The following is an 18435-nucleotide window of genomic DNA, read 5'->3' as shown; positions in this document are numbered from 1 at the left end:
AAGTAAAGCACAAAACATTACATTACATAGATTTCATTACATTCGTTTAAAAGTAAAGTGATACGAGTTTTATAGATACATAAGTTTAACAAAAGAAAGACGTGACTTCCATTCGCTCCATCTTCTGCAAAAGGATGTGGGGTACCTGTCTAAGTAGAACCTGAGAATACAAGCATTTTAAAAATCAGCATAAAGCTGGTGAGTTCATAAGCGGTTTTGTTTTCTGAAAATGTACAAGTTCCTTTCTGTTTTCTGAAAAAGTTTCACACCAAGAAAATCCCATATTTTCTTAAAAGTAATGTTATCGAATCCAAAATGTAATGTAAAAGATGTACTCTGAAAACATGTTTACCCTCGTGAACTGTAAAGTTTAGTTATCTAGGTTATTACACGGTTCTGATTATGTACAAATGTTATCCCAAGAAAATCCCATATTTTCCTAAATGTGTGTGAATTGTTACTGAATCTGAAAGTAATATACAAGTATCTACCATACTTAAAATGTGTGTGTGGAGTCTCCTGAAAGTCTGATTACCTTTAAATGTACATTAGTTCTAACACATAGATAAAACTAATAAATAAGTGCAAAGTGTTCATAATCTTGATTGCGAGTCCTTAACCATACTTCAGACTTGATATGACTCGGGCCGTGGTCAGCATCTTTTTATGACTTTTGTCACCCTTGAACCTTGCGGTTCGGCTGTAGCTAGCAGCCAGGTGCGGGATAGTCAGTCCCGTATAGATCTATACACTCAAGTCACGTTCTCCCTTCTGGAGATTCTGGTTACAGGGATAGTCCTCCACTCTCTCGTGCCAAGGGAAGTGTTATAAAGGACGTGTCTCCAATCTTTAAGATTACTCTTTACTCTCGTGTCTAGGGGAGTACTATCTATAACTGACTAAGTTCTAATGATACATGTCCTTCACACTCGATCCTAAGGGGTGTTTTATTAAGGACAATACAATGTTCTTTGACTTCTACCAGTTAAAGTGTGAATCATTTAATTGTGAAGTACAATGTATAACACTATATAATAAGAATTGAAGTATGTTTGAAGAACAATTTCATAAGTAAAACTGTTTGTTAATATGTTTTCAATTCTTAAAAGTGTGCGGATTATGAAACCATTTAAATGAAATAATGAATTTAAGTAGAATATATTCTTGTACTTTTGCTTGTATTCCCCCCCCCCCCACCCACCCTGAAAACATTGAAAAACCATTGAAAAATGGTAGGGGTATGAACTCACCGGACGAGGAAATGTGTTGACTGGGATGCTAAACGTCGGATCAAGACTTGAAAACGTGCGAGGTTCCTATGTAATGATAAATGATACAAAAATGTATCTAACTAGAATTTAAAACACCAATCAGATACGATTTTACACTCCAAGACGTGAAAACACTTCAAAATAAGTGTTTGGAGTGACCCGGGTGACGTTTCTGGACATGAATGGCTAAGATATGGAGTTTACTCTTCAAGAGTAAACTCTAAGGAGTGTTCACATCCCTATACACCACATCCCCATGAGTTTACGTCCGTAAACTCATGGTGGGGTGTTCTTATGTACTAAATGGCCTTAAATCAAAAGAGGGGTGTTGCTAGGTTTGGTTCTAGGGCATTTGAAAGGGACTAAATCAAACATATGGACTAAATGATGAGTTCACGGCAGTAAACTAAGTGTTTATGGCCGTAAACTCTCACCCACATCATTCTTAAGTGTTTTGAAGGTCAATGATTTATCATAAGTGATTCTACTCAATTTTACAAGCCAAGGGGGTGAGTTTAGGGCATCAAACAACCCATTTATAGGAGTTTACGGCCCAAGAACCCATTGTTGGGGGGGTTCACGGCCGTGAACTTCTTACGGAGTTGTTTTCATCAATTTTATGGTCCCTAACTTGTTTGTGGTTGCTTCTAGATTTTATTCCAGGGCTTATGAGGTGTGTAAGTTGCATTTTAACACCCAAAAAGGAGTTTACTCCCCATGAAATGGTGTTTACGGCCCAAGCTTGCTCTTGGGCAGTAAAATCATGTTTACTCCTCAAATGTTGAGTTTAAGGTGTCCTAAGTCCAATCCAATAAGTCCTTAAGCCATGTCTAAGCTCTAATGGTGATTTGGAAGGGTTTTAAGGCTCAAAAATCCCATTTACATGTGTTCACGGCCTAAGACTGTTCCAGGGCCATAAACACATGTTTATGGTCCTCTTCCATGATTTGAACACGAAAATGAAGGCTAAGGATGTTATACTAGGAGTTAGGATGATTACCTTGGTGTTTTGAAGCTTGAAATGGATGATTTTTGGACCTAAATCTTTGATTGAGGAGAGAGGTTAGAGAGAGAGTGAAAAGGCTCCAAATGAGTCTTAATTCACTTTAAATATGGTTTGAATTTGATACACGGTGGAATTCTACCCGATATTGTGATGGGTTTTGAGCATTCTAACACTTCCTAAGTGTACATGCAACCCTAATAACCTTGGATCTATGTTTGTCTAATTTGTCATGCAAAGTTGAATTCCAAGGTTATATTCCTATCTAGCATACATGGGGAACAATTTAAACATAAAGTATAGATAGAATAACTTACCTTGTTGTTGCTTGTGTTCCTTGAAACCTTGTGAGCCTAGCACCCCAAGTGTGATGCCTCAAATGCTTCACACAACACCAAATGCTCTTGGAAGAACTTATGAGAGTATACTCACTTCACAAAATCGGCCAAGCCCTCTATATTCTTAGTGTGTAGCCGATTTGGGAGGAGATCATGTTACTTATATAGTGTTGACACACCTAGGGTTAAACCCTAATGTGTCATGACTCTTCATTTCCATGACCCATGGGTTTGTAACTCCCATGGAGCATCCATGGAGCATCCTATGGGTGGAACCCAACTTGATGATCCATGGAGCCTTTTAGCCCACTATACAAGACATGGATGATTTACTTAATCAACCCATATATTTAATTAGTTATCTTTTGATCACTTAATTAATTCTAAATTAATTCTTGATCAAACTAATCAAATAATATTATTAATATATTAGAACTTATAATATATTAATAATCTCCAAGTGTTATTTCTCTCATTTAGTCTATCCAATTGCATGGTGCCATGCAACCCAAATGGACCATGCCGGGTCGGGTCAAGTACATACCAGAAATAGTTATGGACTTAGACACCTTATCCAACAGTCTCCCACTTGGATAAGTCTAATAACTATTACTGCAAGTATGACTTCAGGAACCGATCGGCAATCGTAGCTCTTTACAAGGTTTCTCGAAACTGAGAAGATGATGGTACGCCATTTAAGATAAGTGATCATATAATCCTCTGTTCTAGATATCAGTCGGACAAATACATGGAACAATGTCTTACTTATTGTCCAACATTTGTTTCCCGATTTCCGATTTGTTTGACAAAGAACTTTATTGAACACATCAATTTAGTTCTGACCGGGCCCGGTACATAGGTCAAAACAAAATCATCGAGGGGCCCAGATATCAGCTTCTAATCCAAGAAGGAACAGATAAACTTCGACTCATATGTTTGTTCTACTACTCATTGAATTACACATAAGAGTGCGATTTTATAACATCGAGTTACCAATGCGTTTTTCGTACAATCAATGCATAACCAACTTGTAAGTAACAAATCATATCTCTAGGTTTAAAGACTTATATGATATTACCGTCTCACGATCACTCGAGATAGAATTCCATGAAGTGATTCCAGTGAGCGTGGGTTGAGTCCAATGCTCAGAACTTATGAGCACTCATGATTGTTGTAGCCTTGTCCCAGACCTCTACAACCAAACATGACAGTCTTGATTCATACCTACTTCCGACATATGACCGACTGTGGAGGTTTGAATAATATGTTATACCAAACAAAATTATTCTGGAAGTCAAAACATGCAAAAGAAATATAGTAAACGATCGACAAGAGATAGTAACACTTTACTCATAAATAAAACACTTTTATTCATCATCAAATGTCAATTACACTTTACAAATTTCGAGATTATCTAACTACTAAATCTAATATCATCCTTCAGCCCTATGCTCCGAGCATGCTGGAGATGCTTAACCCGAGTCAGTCCCTTCGTGAGGGGATCTGCCGGATTCTCATCTGATGATACCCTCTTTGCCACGAGGAGTCCTTCTTCGATCCGATGTCTGATGAAATGGTATTTTCTGTCAATGTGTCTGGATCTCCCGTGATCCCTTGGTTCCTTGGCTAAGGCAACAGCACTTTCACTATCACAGAAAATTTCCATTGGCTCTTTAATAGCTGGTACAACTCCAAGGTCTCCAATGAAGTTCCTCAGCCATAACGCCTCCTTTGCTGCTTCGCTAGCTGCAATATACTCTGATTCACAAGTAGAATCTGCCACTGTCTCTTGCTTGGAACTCTTCCAAGAAATTGCTCCTCCATTTAGGGTAAAGACCCAGCCCGACTGAGAGCGGAAGTTATCCCTATCAGTCTGGAAGCTAGCATCACTATACCCTACAACTCTCAAGTCATCACTCCCACCGAGGGTAAGGACCCAGTCCTTAGTCCTTCGTAGGTACTTGAGAATAGTCTTTACCACAGTCCAGTGTGCCTTGCCGGGGTTCCCCTGAAACCTGCTAACCATGCTCAAGGCAAAGGCTACATCAGGTCGAGTACACGTCATAGCATACATGATCGAACCTACAGCCGAAGCATAAGGTATTCGACTCATTTCTGCTATCTCAGCCTCAGTGCTAGGGCTTTGTGTCTTACTCAGTTTGGCGTTACTCTGGATGGGCAACTCTCCTTTCTTGGAGTCTTGCATTCTGAATCTCTTCAGAACCTTCTCCAAGTAGGTACTTTGACTAAGTCCAATTAGTCTTTTACTTCGATCTCTCAAGATCCTTATCCCCAAAATATAGGCAGCTTCACCAAGGTCCTTCATAGCGAAACACTTTCCAAGCCAGGACTTTACTTCCTGCAGGGTTGGAATGTCGTTTCCTATGAGTAGTATGTCATCCACATACAATACCAAAAAGCTAACTATACTCCCACTAGCCTTGACATATACACAAGATTCATCTTCACTCCTAGAAAAGCCAAATTCCTTGACCTTTTCATCAAAGCAAAGATTCCATCTGCGAGGTGCTTGCTTTAATCCATAAATGGATTTCTCAAGCTTACACACTCTATTAGGGTACTCGTTACTGACAAAACCCTCTGGCTGACTCATGTAAACATCTTCAGCCAACTTTCCATTAAGGAAAGCGGTTTTGACATCCATTTGCCAAATTTCATAGTCATGAAATGCGGCTATGGCTAACAGAACCCGAATAGACTTAATCTTGGCTACCAGAGAAAAGGTCTCATCATAGTCCACTCCAGGAATTTGAGAGAAGCCCTTTGCAACCAGTCTAGCCTTATAAGTGTGTACTTTACCATCCATGTCGGTCTTCTTCTTGAAGACCCATTTGCACCCTACAGTCTTTCGACCTGGTACATTCTCAACCAAGTTCCAAACTTGATTGTCATACATGGATTGTATCTCGCTATCCATGGCCTCTTTCCATTTGGCAGACTCGGGGCCCGCCATGGCTTCCTCGTAGCTGTTAGGGTCATCTTGACTTACTAGTGTCTCATCACTAATAAGTGTCTCACCTTCTGCAGTAATATGGAATCCATAGTAATGCTCAGGTGCACTCCTAACTCTCGTGGAACGCCTCAGAGGTACAGATTCGTCAATTGGCTCAACAGGAGTTTCCTCCTCAAGTTGAGGGCTAGAGTTTGAAGTTCCTTCACCACTTGACTCTTGAATTTCTTCAAGATCAACTTGCCTCCCACTGTCTCCTTGGCTTATAAACTCTCTTTCTCGAAAGACTCCTCTTCTTGCTACAAAGACCACATTGTCACTAGGTCTGTAGAAGAGGTAACCAAAGGATTGTTGTGGGTAGCCGATGAAAATACACCTCTCGCTTCGGGGTTCGAGCTTATCATGAGTCTCGCGTCTCACGAAAGCCTCGCAGCCCCAAATCTTGATGTGGTCTAGTTTAGGTACTTTACCAGTCCACATCTCGTGAGGAGTTTTGGCAACTTTCTTTGTAGGGACTAGATTAAGGATATGGGCGGCAGTCTCTAAGGCATACCCCCAGAATGAGATTGGTAGTGAAGCTCGACTCATCATGGAACGGACCATGTCCAACAAGGTTCGATTACGCCTCTCAGCCACACCATTCAACTGTGGTGTCCTGGGAGGTGTCAATTGTGAGACAATCCCACATTCCTTTAGATAGTTGAGGAACTCTGAACTAAGATACTCACCACCTCGATCGGATCGAAGCATCTTAATGTTCCTGCCCAATTGATTCTCGACTTCCTGTTTAAATTCCTTAAACTTCTCGAAAGTCTCTGACTTATGCTTGATTAAGTAGACATATCCATATCTACTGTAATCATCGGTAAAAGTCAAATAATAACGATTAGCATCCCTTGTGGCATGTTTGAACGGTCCACACACATCCGTGTGTATAAGGTCCAACAAACCTTCACCCCTTTCACACGAGCCTGTGAAGGGTGACTTTGTCATTTTTCCAAGTAAGCATGATTCGCAACTATCATTTGACTTTAGGTCAAACGACTCCAAGACTCCATCCTTTTGGAGTTGGCCTATGCGTTTCTTGCTTATATGTCCAAGACGACAATGCCATAATGATGCTTTATCCAAGTTATTATTATTAGTAGAATCAATACACAAAACATTATTTCCTAAGTTATCTACAATAGATACAGCTTCATACACACCATCACAAGGTAATGCTTTAAAATAAAGTACATTATTAAAGAAAGCATTAATCGAACCAACTTCATTATCAAACGAAAAGGTGAAACCTTGTTTGTACAATGCATGAAAGGAAATAATATTTCTTGCCATTTCTGGCGAATAACAACATTTATTCAAATCTAAATTTAACCCACTACTTAGCGATAAAGTATAAACTCCAATCTTGGTGACAGGTGTAACTTTCCTATTCCCCATGATTAAGTTTATTCTTCCTTGCTCCACATTCTCACTTCTTCCTAGTCCCTGCAAGTCACAACAAATATGAATACCGCAACCTGTATCAAGGACCCAAGATTTCGAATGGGGTGAGTTATTAGAAATGATAGTGTAAATACCTGCATGGTTGGGTTTGACTTTCCCATCCTTTACATCCTGCTGGTACTTTGGGCAGTTTCGCTTCCAATGAGCTTTTTCATGGCAATAGAAGCATTCAGCCTCTTTTGGGTCAGAAGAAGGAGTAATGAAACCTTTCTTGGTTCCACTTGAAGAAGAGCCATCAAGGGTCCGAGCCTTGGTACCCTTCGAAGATCTCTTTCTCTTCCTCCCTCGACTTTGCCCGATTGCCAAGACCGGAGTTGAGTCTGGAGTAGGAGTGATAGCAACCGACTTCCCCTTAAGACCTGTTTCTGCGGTCTTGAGAAGTCCCTGAAGTTTGCTGAGGGTGACCTCTTCCTTGTTCATGTGATATGTCATGCGGAATTGATCATAGCACGATGGTAAGGAGTGCAAAATGATATCTATTGCAAGCTCCTCAGGGAAGTTCACATTGAGCTTCAGCAGACGATCCACATACCTTTGCATTTTCTGCATGTGGCTCGTGACGGACTCTCCGTCCTTCATCATGGTTGTTATCATGGAGCAGATGACTTCGTACCTCTCTTGTCGTGCACTTTGATGGTATCTTTCCATCAAATCTTGGTGCATTTCATAAGGGTAGAAATCTTCATAAGACTTTTGGAGTTCAGCTGTCATGGTGGCTAACATGATGCAAGCCACCTTGGTTGCATCTCTTTCATGAGTATGAAAGTCAGCGATCTCCTGGGGAGTTGCAGTGGACTCGTCAATTTCCTTAAGCTCCTTGTCAAGGACATATTCTTTGTCCTCGTAGCGGGTAATCATCCTGATGTTTCTGATCCACTTATTGAAGTTGGATCCATCAAAGGTGACTTTCCCACACAGACTCATAAGAGTAAAGGAGCCATTAGGATTCGAGCCAGAAGCATTATTTGAAGACATCTGAAAAAGAAGAACAAGTTTAGTTTAGATTTAAGAGAGTCCTTAATAAAACACCCAAATGTAATATTAAGGCTAGGATCCAATCACAATATAATATAACTTAGAAGAGGTATGCCGTAATCTAAGCTATACCATATTTGAAAGGTAGGTAAATGACGATTCACCAATTTCCACCACGAAAACCGAAATATTAGATATTTAGTTTTTATTGGTTTTTAGAAATTCCTAGATTCTTTGAGATTCAATGAACTTTTCAAAGGCATGTTTCAATCTCGGAAGTGCCCTCCAAGTTTTGTGACTGGGATGCCGAGGATCACAAAACGAGGTGTGAAGTAACCATGCAAATCACTTGGTACCCTTAAAGTTTATCACTCAATCGATGTGCCGGTAAACCACACACGCTCCACCGATACTATAATAAACCTTAAGTCACCCTTAACCTACCTTGTTAAGTCCAAGTTAGTGTGCCGGTTAACCACACACGCTCCACCAACGACTTAGAGAAAGTGTAAAGTGTAATTTCATGGATTAGCACCTTATTCACATTTTTCCTAAAGTAACTAAGATTGGGAATTTAATAAACATTTAGTTACTTTATTATATTCATCATACTTTGAATGAGAATTTATAAGTCCTTGTCTTACCTGTTCGGCTAACGACCCTCCACCAATCAAGCAAGCGGTGGGTGAGAATATTCACCCATTAAGTCACCATTTTATAGGCAACAACCTTATACCCACCTTATAGACCGGCTTCGTGAATGAGGCGTACTAGCGGTAAGACGACTTTATTCTTATACATACATATATATATATATATATATATATATATATATATATAATTATTAAATTATCATAATATAAGTATAAGGGTTGAATTTTAACTTTTAAAATTCTAGGGGTTGGAACTAAAGTTTTAACTTAACTTTACTTGTTCCGAAACTTGAGGGCAAGTTTTGTAACTTTCAAAACTTTTCATTTCTTGTAACTTATGAGTTTAATAGAGTAATAAAATGAAGACTCTTCATTTTTATAACTCTTGTGTTTTCTTAATGGCTTTAACTCAAGTGTGACTCTTCGTTTTCCATAACTTAAGGATAAGTTATGGACTCCATTAAAACACATTATGATCAAGAATTAAACTACCAAATAGGTTACAAATAATTCCTATGATCATCTAAAACATCATAAGAACAAGAACATGAACATGAACACAATCAAAAATTACATAAAACTTTGTAATTTTGATAACTAGTTGTTGTAAATGAATTAGCAAAGACATTACACCACCAAAAACAAGTTTACAATTACCAAAACAGTTTAGGGTAATGTTTCTAATTCATTTTCCAGCAACTGAATCGAAATTCTGCACTCTTTCGACCCTACTCGCCGAGTGCATGAACATGACTCGCCGAGTTGGTTGAAGATACTCATGGACTCGACGAGTCCCCCCTATAGACTCGACGAGTCCATTCGCAGACAGCAAATTTCCAATTCTGTTTTCAACTTTTAAGCACAAATAAGAACAAACAAGCCTAGGCTCTGATACCACTGATGGGTTTTGAGCATTCTAACACTTCCTAAGTGTACATGCAACCCTAATAACCTTGGATCTATGTTTGTCTAATTTGTCATGCAAAGTTGAATTCCAAGGTTATATTCCTATCTAGCATACATGGGGAACAATTTAAACATAAAGTATAGATAGAATAACTTACCTTGTTGTTGCTTGTGTTCCTTGAAACCTTGTGAGCCTAGCACCCCAAGTGTGATTCCTCAAATGCTTCACACAACACCAAATGCTCTTGGAAGAACTTATGAGAGTATACTCACTTCACAAAATCGGCCAAGCCCTCTATATTCTTAGTGTGTAGCCGATTTGGGAGGAGATCATGTTACTTATATAGTGTTGACACACCTAGGGTTAAACCCTAATGTGTCATGACTCTTCATTTCCATGACCCATGGGTTTGTAACTCCCATGGAGCATCCATGGAGCATCCTATGGGTGGAACCCAACTTGATGATCCATGGAGCCTTTTAGCCCACTATACAAGACATGGATGATTTACTTAATCAACCCATATATTTAATTAGTTATCTTTTGATCACTTAATTAATTCTAAATTAATTCTTGATCAAACTAATCAAATAATATTATTAATATATTAGAACTTATAATATATTAATAATCTCCAAGTGTTATTTCTCTCATTTAGTCTATCCAATTGCATGGTGCCATGCAACCCAAATGGACCATGCCGGGTCGGGTCAAGTACATACCAGAAATAGTTATGGACTTAGACACCTTATCCAACATATTGATGTTAAATGAGGCTTTAGGTCGCACCCGATTAAGTTGTCGTTACCCGATATGGTCAAAACCAAAATTTTTCTAATTACTAGTTTGGGACGTTTTCACATGTTTCCAACATGTTTGGATACTTACAAGGTCAAAATAAAAGTCTTAACTTAATTGACCTAGTTCAAAGACGAAATCGGAACAATTCGCTTAAGACGAGTTTTACGGAATGGGTTGCGGCGATGGAAAAACTTCGGGTTGTCACAATATCAGGCCTCTGGCAATCGCCTCATCAAGTGAATGTAAAACTAAATGAATCATAATGTCGAAAAATGCTGGCGGATAAATCAACTCTAACTTGCACAAGATTCTAATAATGTCTTCTTTTGCTTTCCTCATATCCTCCACCTTTAGTGTTCTGGAGCAAATTTGCTTGAAAAACATACAAAGATCTACAATTGGTGTAGAAGTTTCTTTGTCTAATAACGCTCTAACTCCAATCGGTATCAAACGTTGCATAAGAATGTGATAGTCATGAGATTTCAATCCAATAATGTTAGTATCATTATCTACCACTTTCTTACTGATGTTAGATCCAAACCCATCAGGAAATTTAACATCTCTTATAAATTGACAAAAGATTTTGCAGTCAGGTTTCTTGAATGAGTAGCTTGCATGTGGTCTAGTGAACTTGTTACCCTTTTTTTTGCAACCATTGATTACGCCGGATATTCAAAATTTTCAAGTCCTCACGTGCATTGGATGTGTCTTTACTCTTATCATTCATCATAGAAGTACACAAAAGACTCTCACCCACATTTTTCTCGACATGCATCAAATCTATGTTGTGCTTCAGCTGTAAAGAAGAACAATACTCGAGCTCGAAAAATATGCTACGTTTCGACCAGTTCAACTCGAATCCTTGCCGATCCATGTTTTCTTTGAGAGTGTTAGGATGTTTACCCGGTTTACGAAGTATTAGACGACCTAGTTGCTCTTGTATGTCTTCATTAGTAAAGTGTCTCGGAGGGGGTCTTGTCTCTGGTTGCCCATTAAATTTCAAACTCATCCTTAATGGATCATCAGCATCTAAGAACCGACGATGACTGATATAAACGACTTTATTTACTGCACGGCAGGACGGAGTGTCTTCATTGCAAGTCGAGCATGCTCTATACCCTTGTCCGCTCCAGCCCGATAAACTACTACGAGCTGGAAAGTCGTTTATTGTCCATAACAACATAGCTTTCATCATGAAGAATGTGTTTGTCGCTGCATCTTTAATGCGTAAGCCTGATTGCCTTAAAAACTTAAGCTCTTCCACCAACGGCCTAAGGAAAACATCTATGTCCTTTTCGGGCGCTTTAGGGCCGAGAATCAACAAGGCCAACATGAATGGTGACTCTTTCATACAAAGCCATAGTGGCAGATTGTACGTGTTGAGTACAACCGGCCACGTACTATGCGAATTACACATGTTACCAAATGGATTAAAGCCATCGGCTGCCAGCCCTAGTCGTACGTTGTGAGGTTCACTCGAGAAGTCAGGGTAATCTACATCAAATTTTTGCCAAGACTCTCCATCAACGGGATGACGCATCACACCATCTTCTGATCTCCCAGTACTATGCCATATCATATTTTTGGAAGTGTACCGTGAACAATACAAACGCCGTAGTCTAGGGGCCACTGGAAAGTACCGTAACACCTTATGAGCCACTTTCTTACCCTTGGTGTTTTTATCAATCCACCGACTCTCTTTACAAATGGAACAAACTTGCAATGACTTGTGTTCCTTCCAGAAGAGAAAACAATCGTTTTTGCACACATGAATTGACTCGTACCCTAAACCTAACTTCTTCAGTTTCCTTTTTAACTAAATAATATGAACGGGGAACCTTGTTGTCTGGTGGAAATGCCGAATGCAACAACTCAAGGAGTTGATCAAATGAACTATCAGTCCATTTGTTGTTGACCTTCATATGCATCAGCTTTGCTAAAAAAATCAAGGAATGAAAACATACAACCAGGATATAACTTGGTTTCGACTGCCTCTAACAACTCTTTAAAATCATCATCAGCACCACTACCCCCTGTATTCGAGGTTCCTTCATCGAGGTTTATATCGTTTTCTCTCGACTCCCACATAACATCAACAATAACATCAGTCATCTCGTTGCTTGGCGATACGACATCTACAACTAGAGGGATTAAAGATTCACCGTGATATATCCATGTTTTGTATGATTGACTGAAACCATATATACGAACATGACATCTCATTGCTTTCGGATTCATGAAGTAACGATTAACACATTTCTCACACGGACATCTGGTTTCACCTTTACAATCTAGGTACATGGATCTCTCGACAAAAGTGTCGAGTCCTAGCTGGAACTCAGGAGATTGACGATGTGGATTAGTAGTCCAGCTTTTATCAATAGACATGATGCAACTGAAACATAATTAAAGCTAAAGTTGTAATGACCAACATTAAGTCACTAAAAGTATATTTATATTATTTTCTAATTAAGTTAATATTTTATTTTTTGTTATTAGTTTATTTTTTTAAAGTAATTTTATTTTATTTTAATATTAACATTAATTTTATTTTAAAACTACTTTAAGTTGATTTTACAATTAATTAAAAAAGTAATTTTGTTTTATTTTAATATTAACATTAGTTTGATTCTAAAGGTAAATTAATTTTATTTTCTAATTAATTTAATATTTTAATTTATGTTATTAGTTTATTTTTTTAAAGTAATTTTATTTTATTTTAATATTAACATTAACTTCATTTTAAAACTACTTTAAGTTAATTTTACAATTAATTAAAAAAGTAATTTTATTTTATTTTAATATTAACATTAATTTCATTCTAAAGGTAAATTAATTTTATTTTCTAATTAATTTCATATTTTATTTTTTGTTATTAGTTTTTTTTAAAGTAATTTTATTTTATTTTAATATTAACATTAACTTGATTTTAAAACTACTTTAAGTTGATTTTACAATTAATTAAAAAAGTAATTTTATTTTATTTTAATATTAACATTAATTTGATTCTAAAGGTAAATTAATTTAATTTTCTAATTAATTTAATATTTTATTTTTTGTTATTAGTTTATTTTTTTTAAAGTAATTTTATTTTATTTTAATATTAACATTAACTTGATTTTAAAACTACTTTAAGTTGATTTTACAATTAAGCCAATTTCATCCAATTAAAGCCAAACATTAGGTCACTAACAAAATTAAGCCCTTTGAAACCATATACAATACATTACTAGAACTAAGTTGCTATTAATAACCTAATTAAGCGAAAGGTATACATCCAATTTGCATATTCCAATTTCATCCAATTAAGCCAAATGTATACATCCAATTTCATACAATTTGCATATTCCAATTTCATCCACTTTACATATTCCAATTTCATATAATTAAGCCAAATGTATACATCCAATTTGCATATTCCAATTTCATACAAATTTATACATCTAAATTTCATTCAACAAAATTGAATGAAATCGAAAATGCATACAATCCAACAAAATTTATACATCTTAATTTATACATCTAAATTTCATAGAAATTTATACATCTAAATTTCATTCAACAAATTTATACATCTAAATTTCATCCAACACACAATCCAACAAAATGCACAACAACTTCATATCTCAAAATAATAACATATCACTCAACAAAATTGAAAATTACTCACAAGTTATCATCTAAATGAACACAAAAACAGAAAAATCATAAAAAAAGAGGAGGAATTTGACCTTTGATTGGGGGCAATTTCGGAATTTAGCTAAATATCGCCGGATTTTGGGGCTGTGGCGATCTTGTGGTGGTCTTGGGGGAAGGATGGGCTAGCACCGGTCCAAGAAGCAATTTCTACTCCACCAAATTGGAAATTACACACGAAATTGAAGAACGCCCAAGAGAAAAATGAGAGGAAGAACAGAATGCAGAAAAAAATGGCAGAAAGGGAGTCTGGAATGGGATATTTGCGTAAAGCATTAGCGGCGACGGGCAATAGCGGCGACACTAGGGTAATAGCGGTGACAAGTGGAGGGAAAAGTCAGCGCGTCTTTTCGCGTACCTCTACAGCCGTTGGATTGAAATGAAATCGGACGGTTGGGGTTAAATTGACGCGAATCATTGTAACAAGGCATTAGTGGCGACCCCTTTAGCGGCGACACATAGCAATAGCAACGACATGTAACGCGTCAACTACGTGTCGCCGCTATTGCTATGTGTCGCCGCTGAAAGCGTCGTCGGTAATGCCAAGGTTTCTTGTAGTGCACATCTCTTCTCCATTCAAATGGCAAGCCCATCAAACCCTTCTTCATTTTCATCTTCTTCGTCAGCACCACAAAATCAAGACTCGCATGCATTTAATGCGAATGTTTCTAACCTCGTTTCTGTGAAGCTTTTCAGTGAACGAAACCACCATCTATAGGAGAAGCAGATCTGATGACTCCTGAAGAGTTACAATATTTTTGGCATTGTATGTGATCCAATTATCCCTGACTTCCTATGACAATTTAGCACCAGACACACTTACAAAAACTCGTTAAAAAACCCTAGTTTTCAGTATGTGTGTGGTATAGAGGCCGCAAAAAATGTTGCAAAAACTCATTTGACTGGTTTTGAAGGGGATGTGGAGGCAGCAAGGGCTCCCTGTGGATAGGATCTGCAATGTTGGAATGTTGCTATTGTCTACTTCTTAACAGAAAAGCATAAAAAACAACCCCCTGGAAACAAATAATTTCGAAGAAGCAAATAATTAAGAATCAATGAGGGACGTGCGGCTACGGTAGTGCTTGTTTTAAGAACATAAGTTACGATAATGCTTATTCAGTTATAACATATTTTGTAAAGTTTATTCAAGTATAACATATTTTGTGATGTTAAACGGAATTTAAATAGACTTGCAGTATTTCATCATGAGCATGTGAATAAACAAGGAGAATTTGTTGATCCTTTGGTTGAAGACCAATATGTAAGTTATTATTACTTAAAAATGAAGTAATTTTTTTGTTTTAGTTTTATCGTATATTGACAATCTTTGTGAAATACAAAATACCTTAGTTGCCGAGGTTGCTCTACCGACTCATCACATATCCAACTCCGATGGTGATCCAGACACCACTGATTGGATCACAATATTTAAGAAGGTGTTGGGTACTCGTAGGGGGCATATGAGAGGCATTGAGCCTAAACTTTCTTCAGCAGTAGGTATAAGTTCTTAATCGCAATGACAATCATAGTCATGAGCACCACAATCAATGCAGGTACTTGTTAAATTCTTAAAGAATTTGGTAGTTTTGCTATATTGTTAAGAACTTGATACATTTATAGTAATTTTTGGTAGTTTGGTAGTTTGTTAAATTGTTAAAGACGTAATTGATTTTGTGGTTTAATAGTTTTTTAAATTGTTACCAACTTAATTCATTTGGTAGTTTGATGGTTTGATAGTTTGTTAAATTGTTAATGACTTATTGTGCTTGTGACTTAATTGTAGGATCCTGATGTGAATGTTTTTCTTCAAAACCCGACATTTGTGATGGTCATTGGAGACATTATCCGGTTGTTTAAAAACCAAGTCAACAACGAAGAAAATTACGATGTTGAAGACGCAGACACATAGTATTTCTTGTTTTATGGTATGGATGATGTTATTTGGGATTTATTAGATACTTATATGGATGATATATTAGATGTTTATTTGGGATTTATTAGATAGTTTATGTAATATGGTATATTTTGATATTTTATGTAATGTGGTATGTATTTTTATTAAAGTTGCATTTTATAATATATATAAACTAATATCATAAATGTTTTTTTTTTCATAAAAAACTAATAGATAAACAATAGCAGTGACACCATTAGGGACGATATTGACCAATTGCGACGATAACTGATTGCGAGAAGAGTAGCCGGAAAAACTCCGACCGCTGCCCAGAAAGATAATAGAGACGATGGCAATAAGGACGACAATGACCATTTAGGGACGACGAGCATTAGAGACGACACTATTTGCGACGAAGAAGGAGTATTAGCTACGAGGTAAAAGCGACGACAGGTGGCATCGATTGCGATGATTTTTGTACTCGCTAAAGGGTACTTTTTTTTTGTGTTAGTATGTTACTATTTATAGTTCATTTAATATATTTTGAATGATGTAACCTGTAGAACTCAACGTTTTTCACGTTCATTGACAATATTTCTGAAGCTAAATTATGCCCTCTCAAGTCTCAAGGAATATCTTAATTAACAAGAAGAAAGAGTGATAGAGTGAAAAAAAGATAAAGCGGAGAGAGTACCTAATGCAAGTATGGAATACATCAAATATATCTTGGTGTGAAAAACTACACGTCCCTCTCTACTTTTATACTTTTAGTTGTTCTATATATCTTGGTGTGTTAATTAGTTATATCGGTGCTGATTACGCGATTAGTTTCCAGGATTATTACATGGAGTGATCAGTGATGTTGTTTAGAAAGGGGGCAAACTTTGTACTCCGTCTCCAAGTTTCTGCAATTAGATCTATTCTTTTCATAATATATGCTCTGCTGTTGAAAAAAAAAATTAAACAAATCTTATTCATAATTAGCAATCCACTCTAATGTGTACTAGGAATATGTTTAGCAAAAAGAAAGTGAAAGGAAGAAAAAAAGATAAAGCTGAGACTAATTAATGCAAGTATCGAATATAATAATTAGCCCTATATGCACTATATATATAAACCATGAAGAAGCTCATCAACATGCCACACACACACCTCTTCTCCATTCAAATGGCAAGCCCATCAAACCCTTCTTCATTTTCTTCTTCATCGTCAGCACCACAAAATCAAGACTCGCATGCATTCATTGCGAATGTTTCTAATTAACTTCGTTTCTGTGAAGCTTTCCAGTGAACGAAACTACCATCTATGGGAGAAGCAGATGGGGTGCCTCCTGAAGAGTTACAATCTCCATGGCATTGTATGTGATCCAGTTACCCCAGACTTCAATACGCGATCTAACAGTCTGGTAAAGGGTTGGATTTTCAGTACGATCAGTGAAGAGCTCCTTAACACTGTTTTTAATCTTGAATCAGCTAAAGACGTTTGGGACAAACTAAAATCCATCTACGATCCAACTATAACGCATTCTACAAAAGGTACGCTCATTCGCTAGCTGCTTATTCTAAACTCAGTTAGTATTGCAACATTTTAACTGTCAACACTGCTTAATATACATGAACGTGCAGTTTTATGTCTTAATTTGACCATTAATATATAGCCTGTTTCACATATGCGTAAACTTTTAAAATTACAAGTTCGACATCATGAACAGTTTGGTGCACATTTAATTGCAGCATCTTTTATAAACACACTATTACATAAAGCTTCTATAACTTGCTGTTCAGAAACACAAAGCCTTAACTAGGAACAGTTCTTTTTTTTATTTACGAACAAGATCTGTACTTTTACCAGAAAAAAAAAAGTTCTTAAGATCTCTATACTACAAATTAATATACACATACAACCGATCAAAAATACAACATTGGAATAATAAACACAACGACTGAGTCAAGATTAGAGAACATTAGGATTTTTATTATGGAACAAAAACTCTCGGAGATCCTCACTAAATATCTTGTACTTCAATCTGATAATGAGAAAAGGTCAGCACCTGAGTTTATAATAACCTGGACTAATTAACAGTCGGCTCACTTATCTTTGACAAGCTTTCACATTAAGTCCCACAATAACCTTCCACCTTTACTTTAGATCCTTAGCTTAATTAATTTCCAACTCAGGAGTTCCATTGTTCCAGTCTTTTGACATTAGACATTCAATTCCTACAATATTAGTCACATATTAATAATATTATGTCCAACATGATGATAAACAGCTAATTACTGGAACATGTTAATTTTCTAATATATATATATATATATATATATATATATATATATATATATATATATATATATATATATATATATATATATATATATATATATATATATATATATATATATATATATATATATATA

The 18435-nt window shown here is 36.7% G+C and overlaps 1 protein-coding gene across 1 annotated transcript in view; it reads left to right on the top strand.

The window, feature by feature from the left end:
• Window positions 1-17189: 17189 nt before the first annotated feature.
• LOC145006973 (uncharacterized) overlaps window positions 17190-18435 on the top strand; it is a 4182-nt gene continuing 2936 nt past the window's right edge. The window contains exon 1 of the mRNA XM_078965983.1: window positions 17190-17553. Within this exon, the coding sequence (XP_078822109.1) occupies window positions 17253-17553 (301 nt within the window). The 5' untranslated portion in view covers window positions 17190-17252. The remainder of the gene's footprint in view (window positions 17554-18435) is intronic.

This window comes from Lactuca saligna, chromosome 7, assembly GCF_052625555.1.
Source record: "Lactuca saligna cultivar CGN05327 chromosome 7, ASM5262555v1, whole genome shotgun sequence".
Taxonomy (NCBI): Eukaryota; Viridiplantae; Streptophyta; class Magnoliopsida; order Asterales; family Asteraceae; genus Lactuca; species Lactuca saligna.
This window is presented reverse-complemented; position numbering and strand designations above follow the sequence as displayed.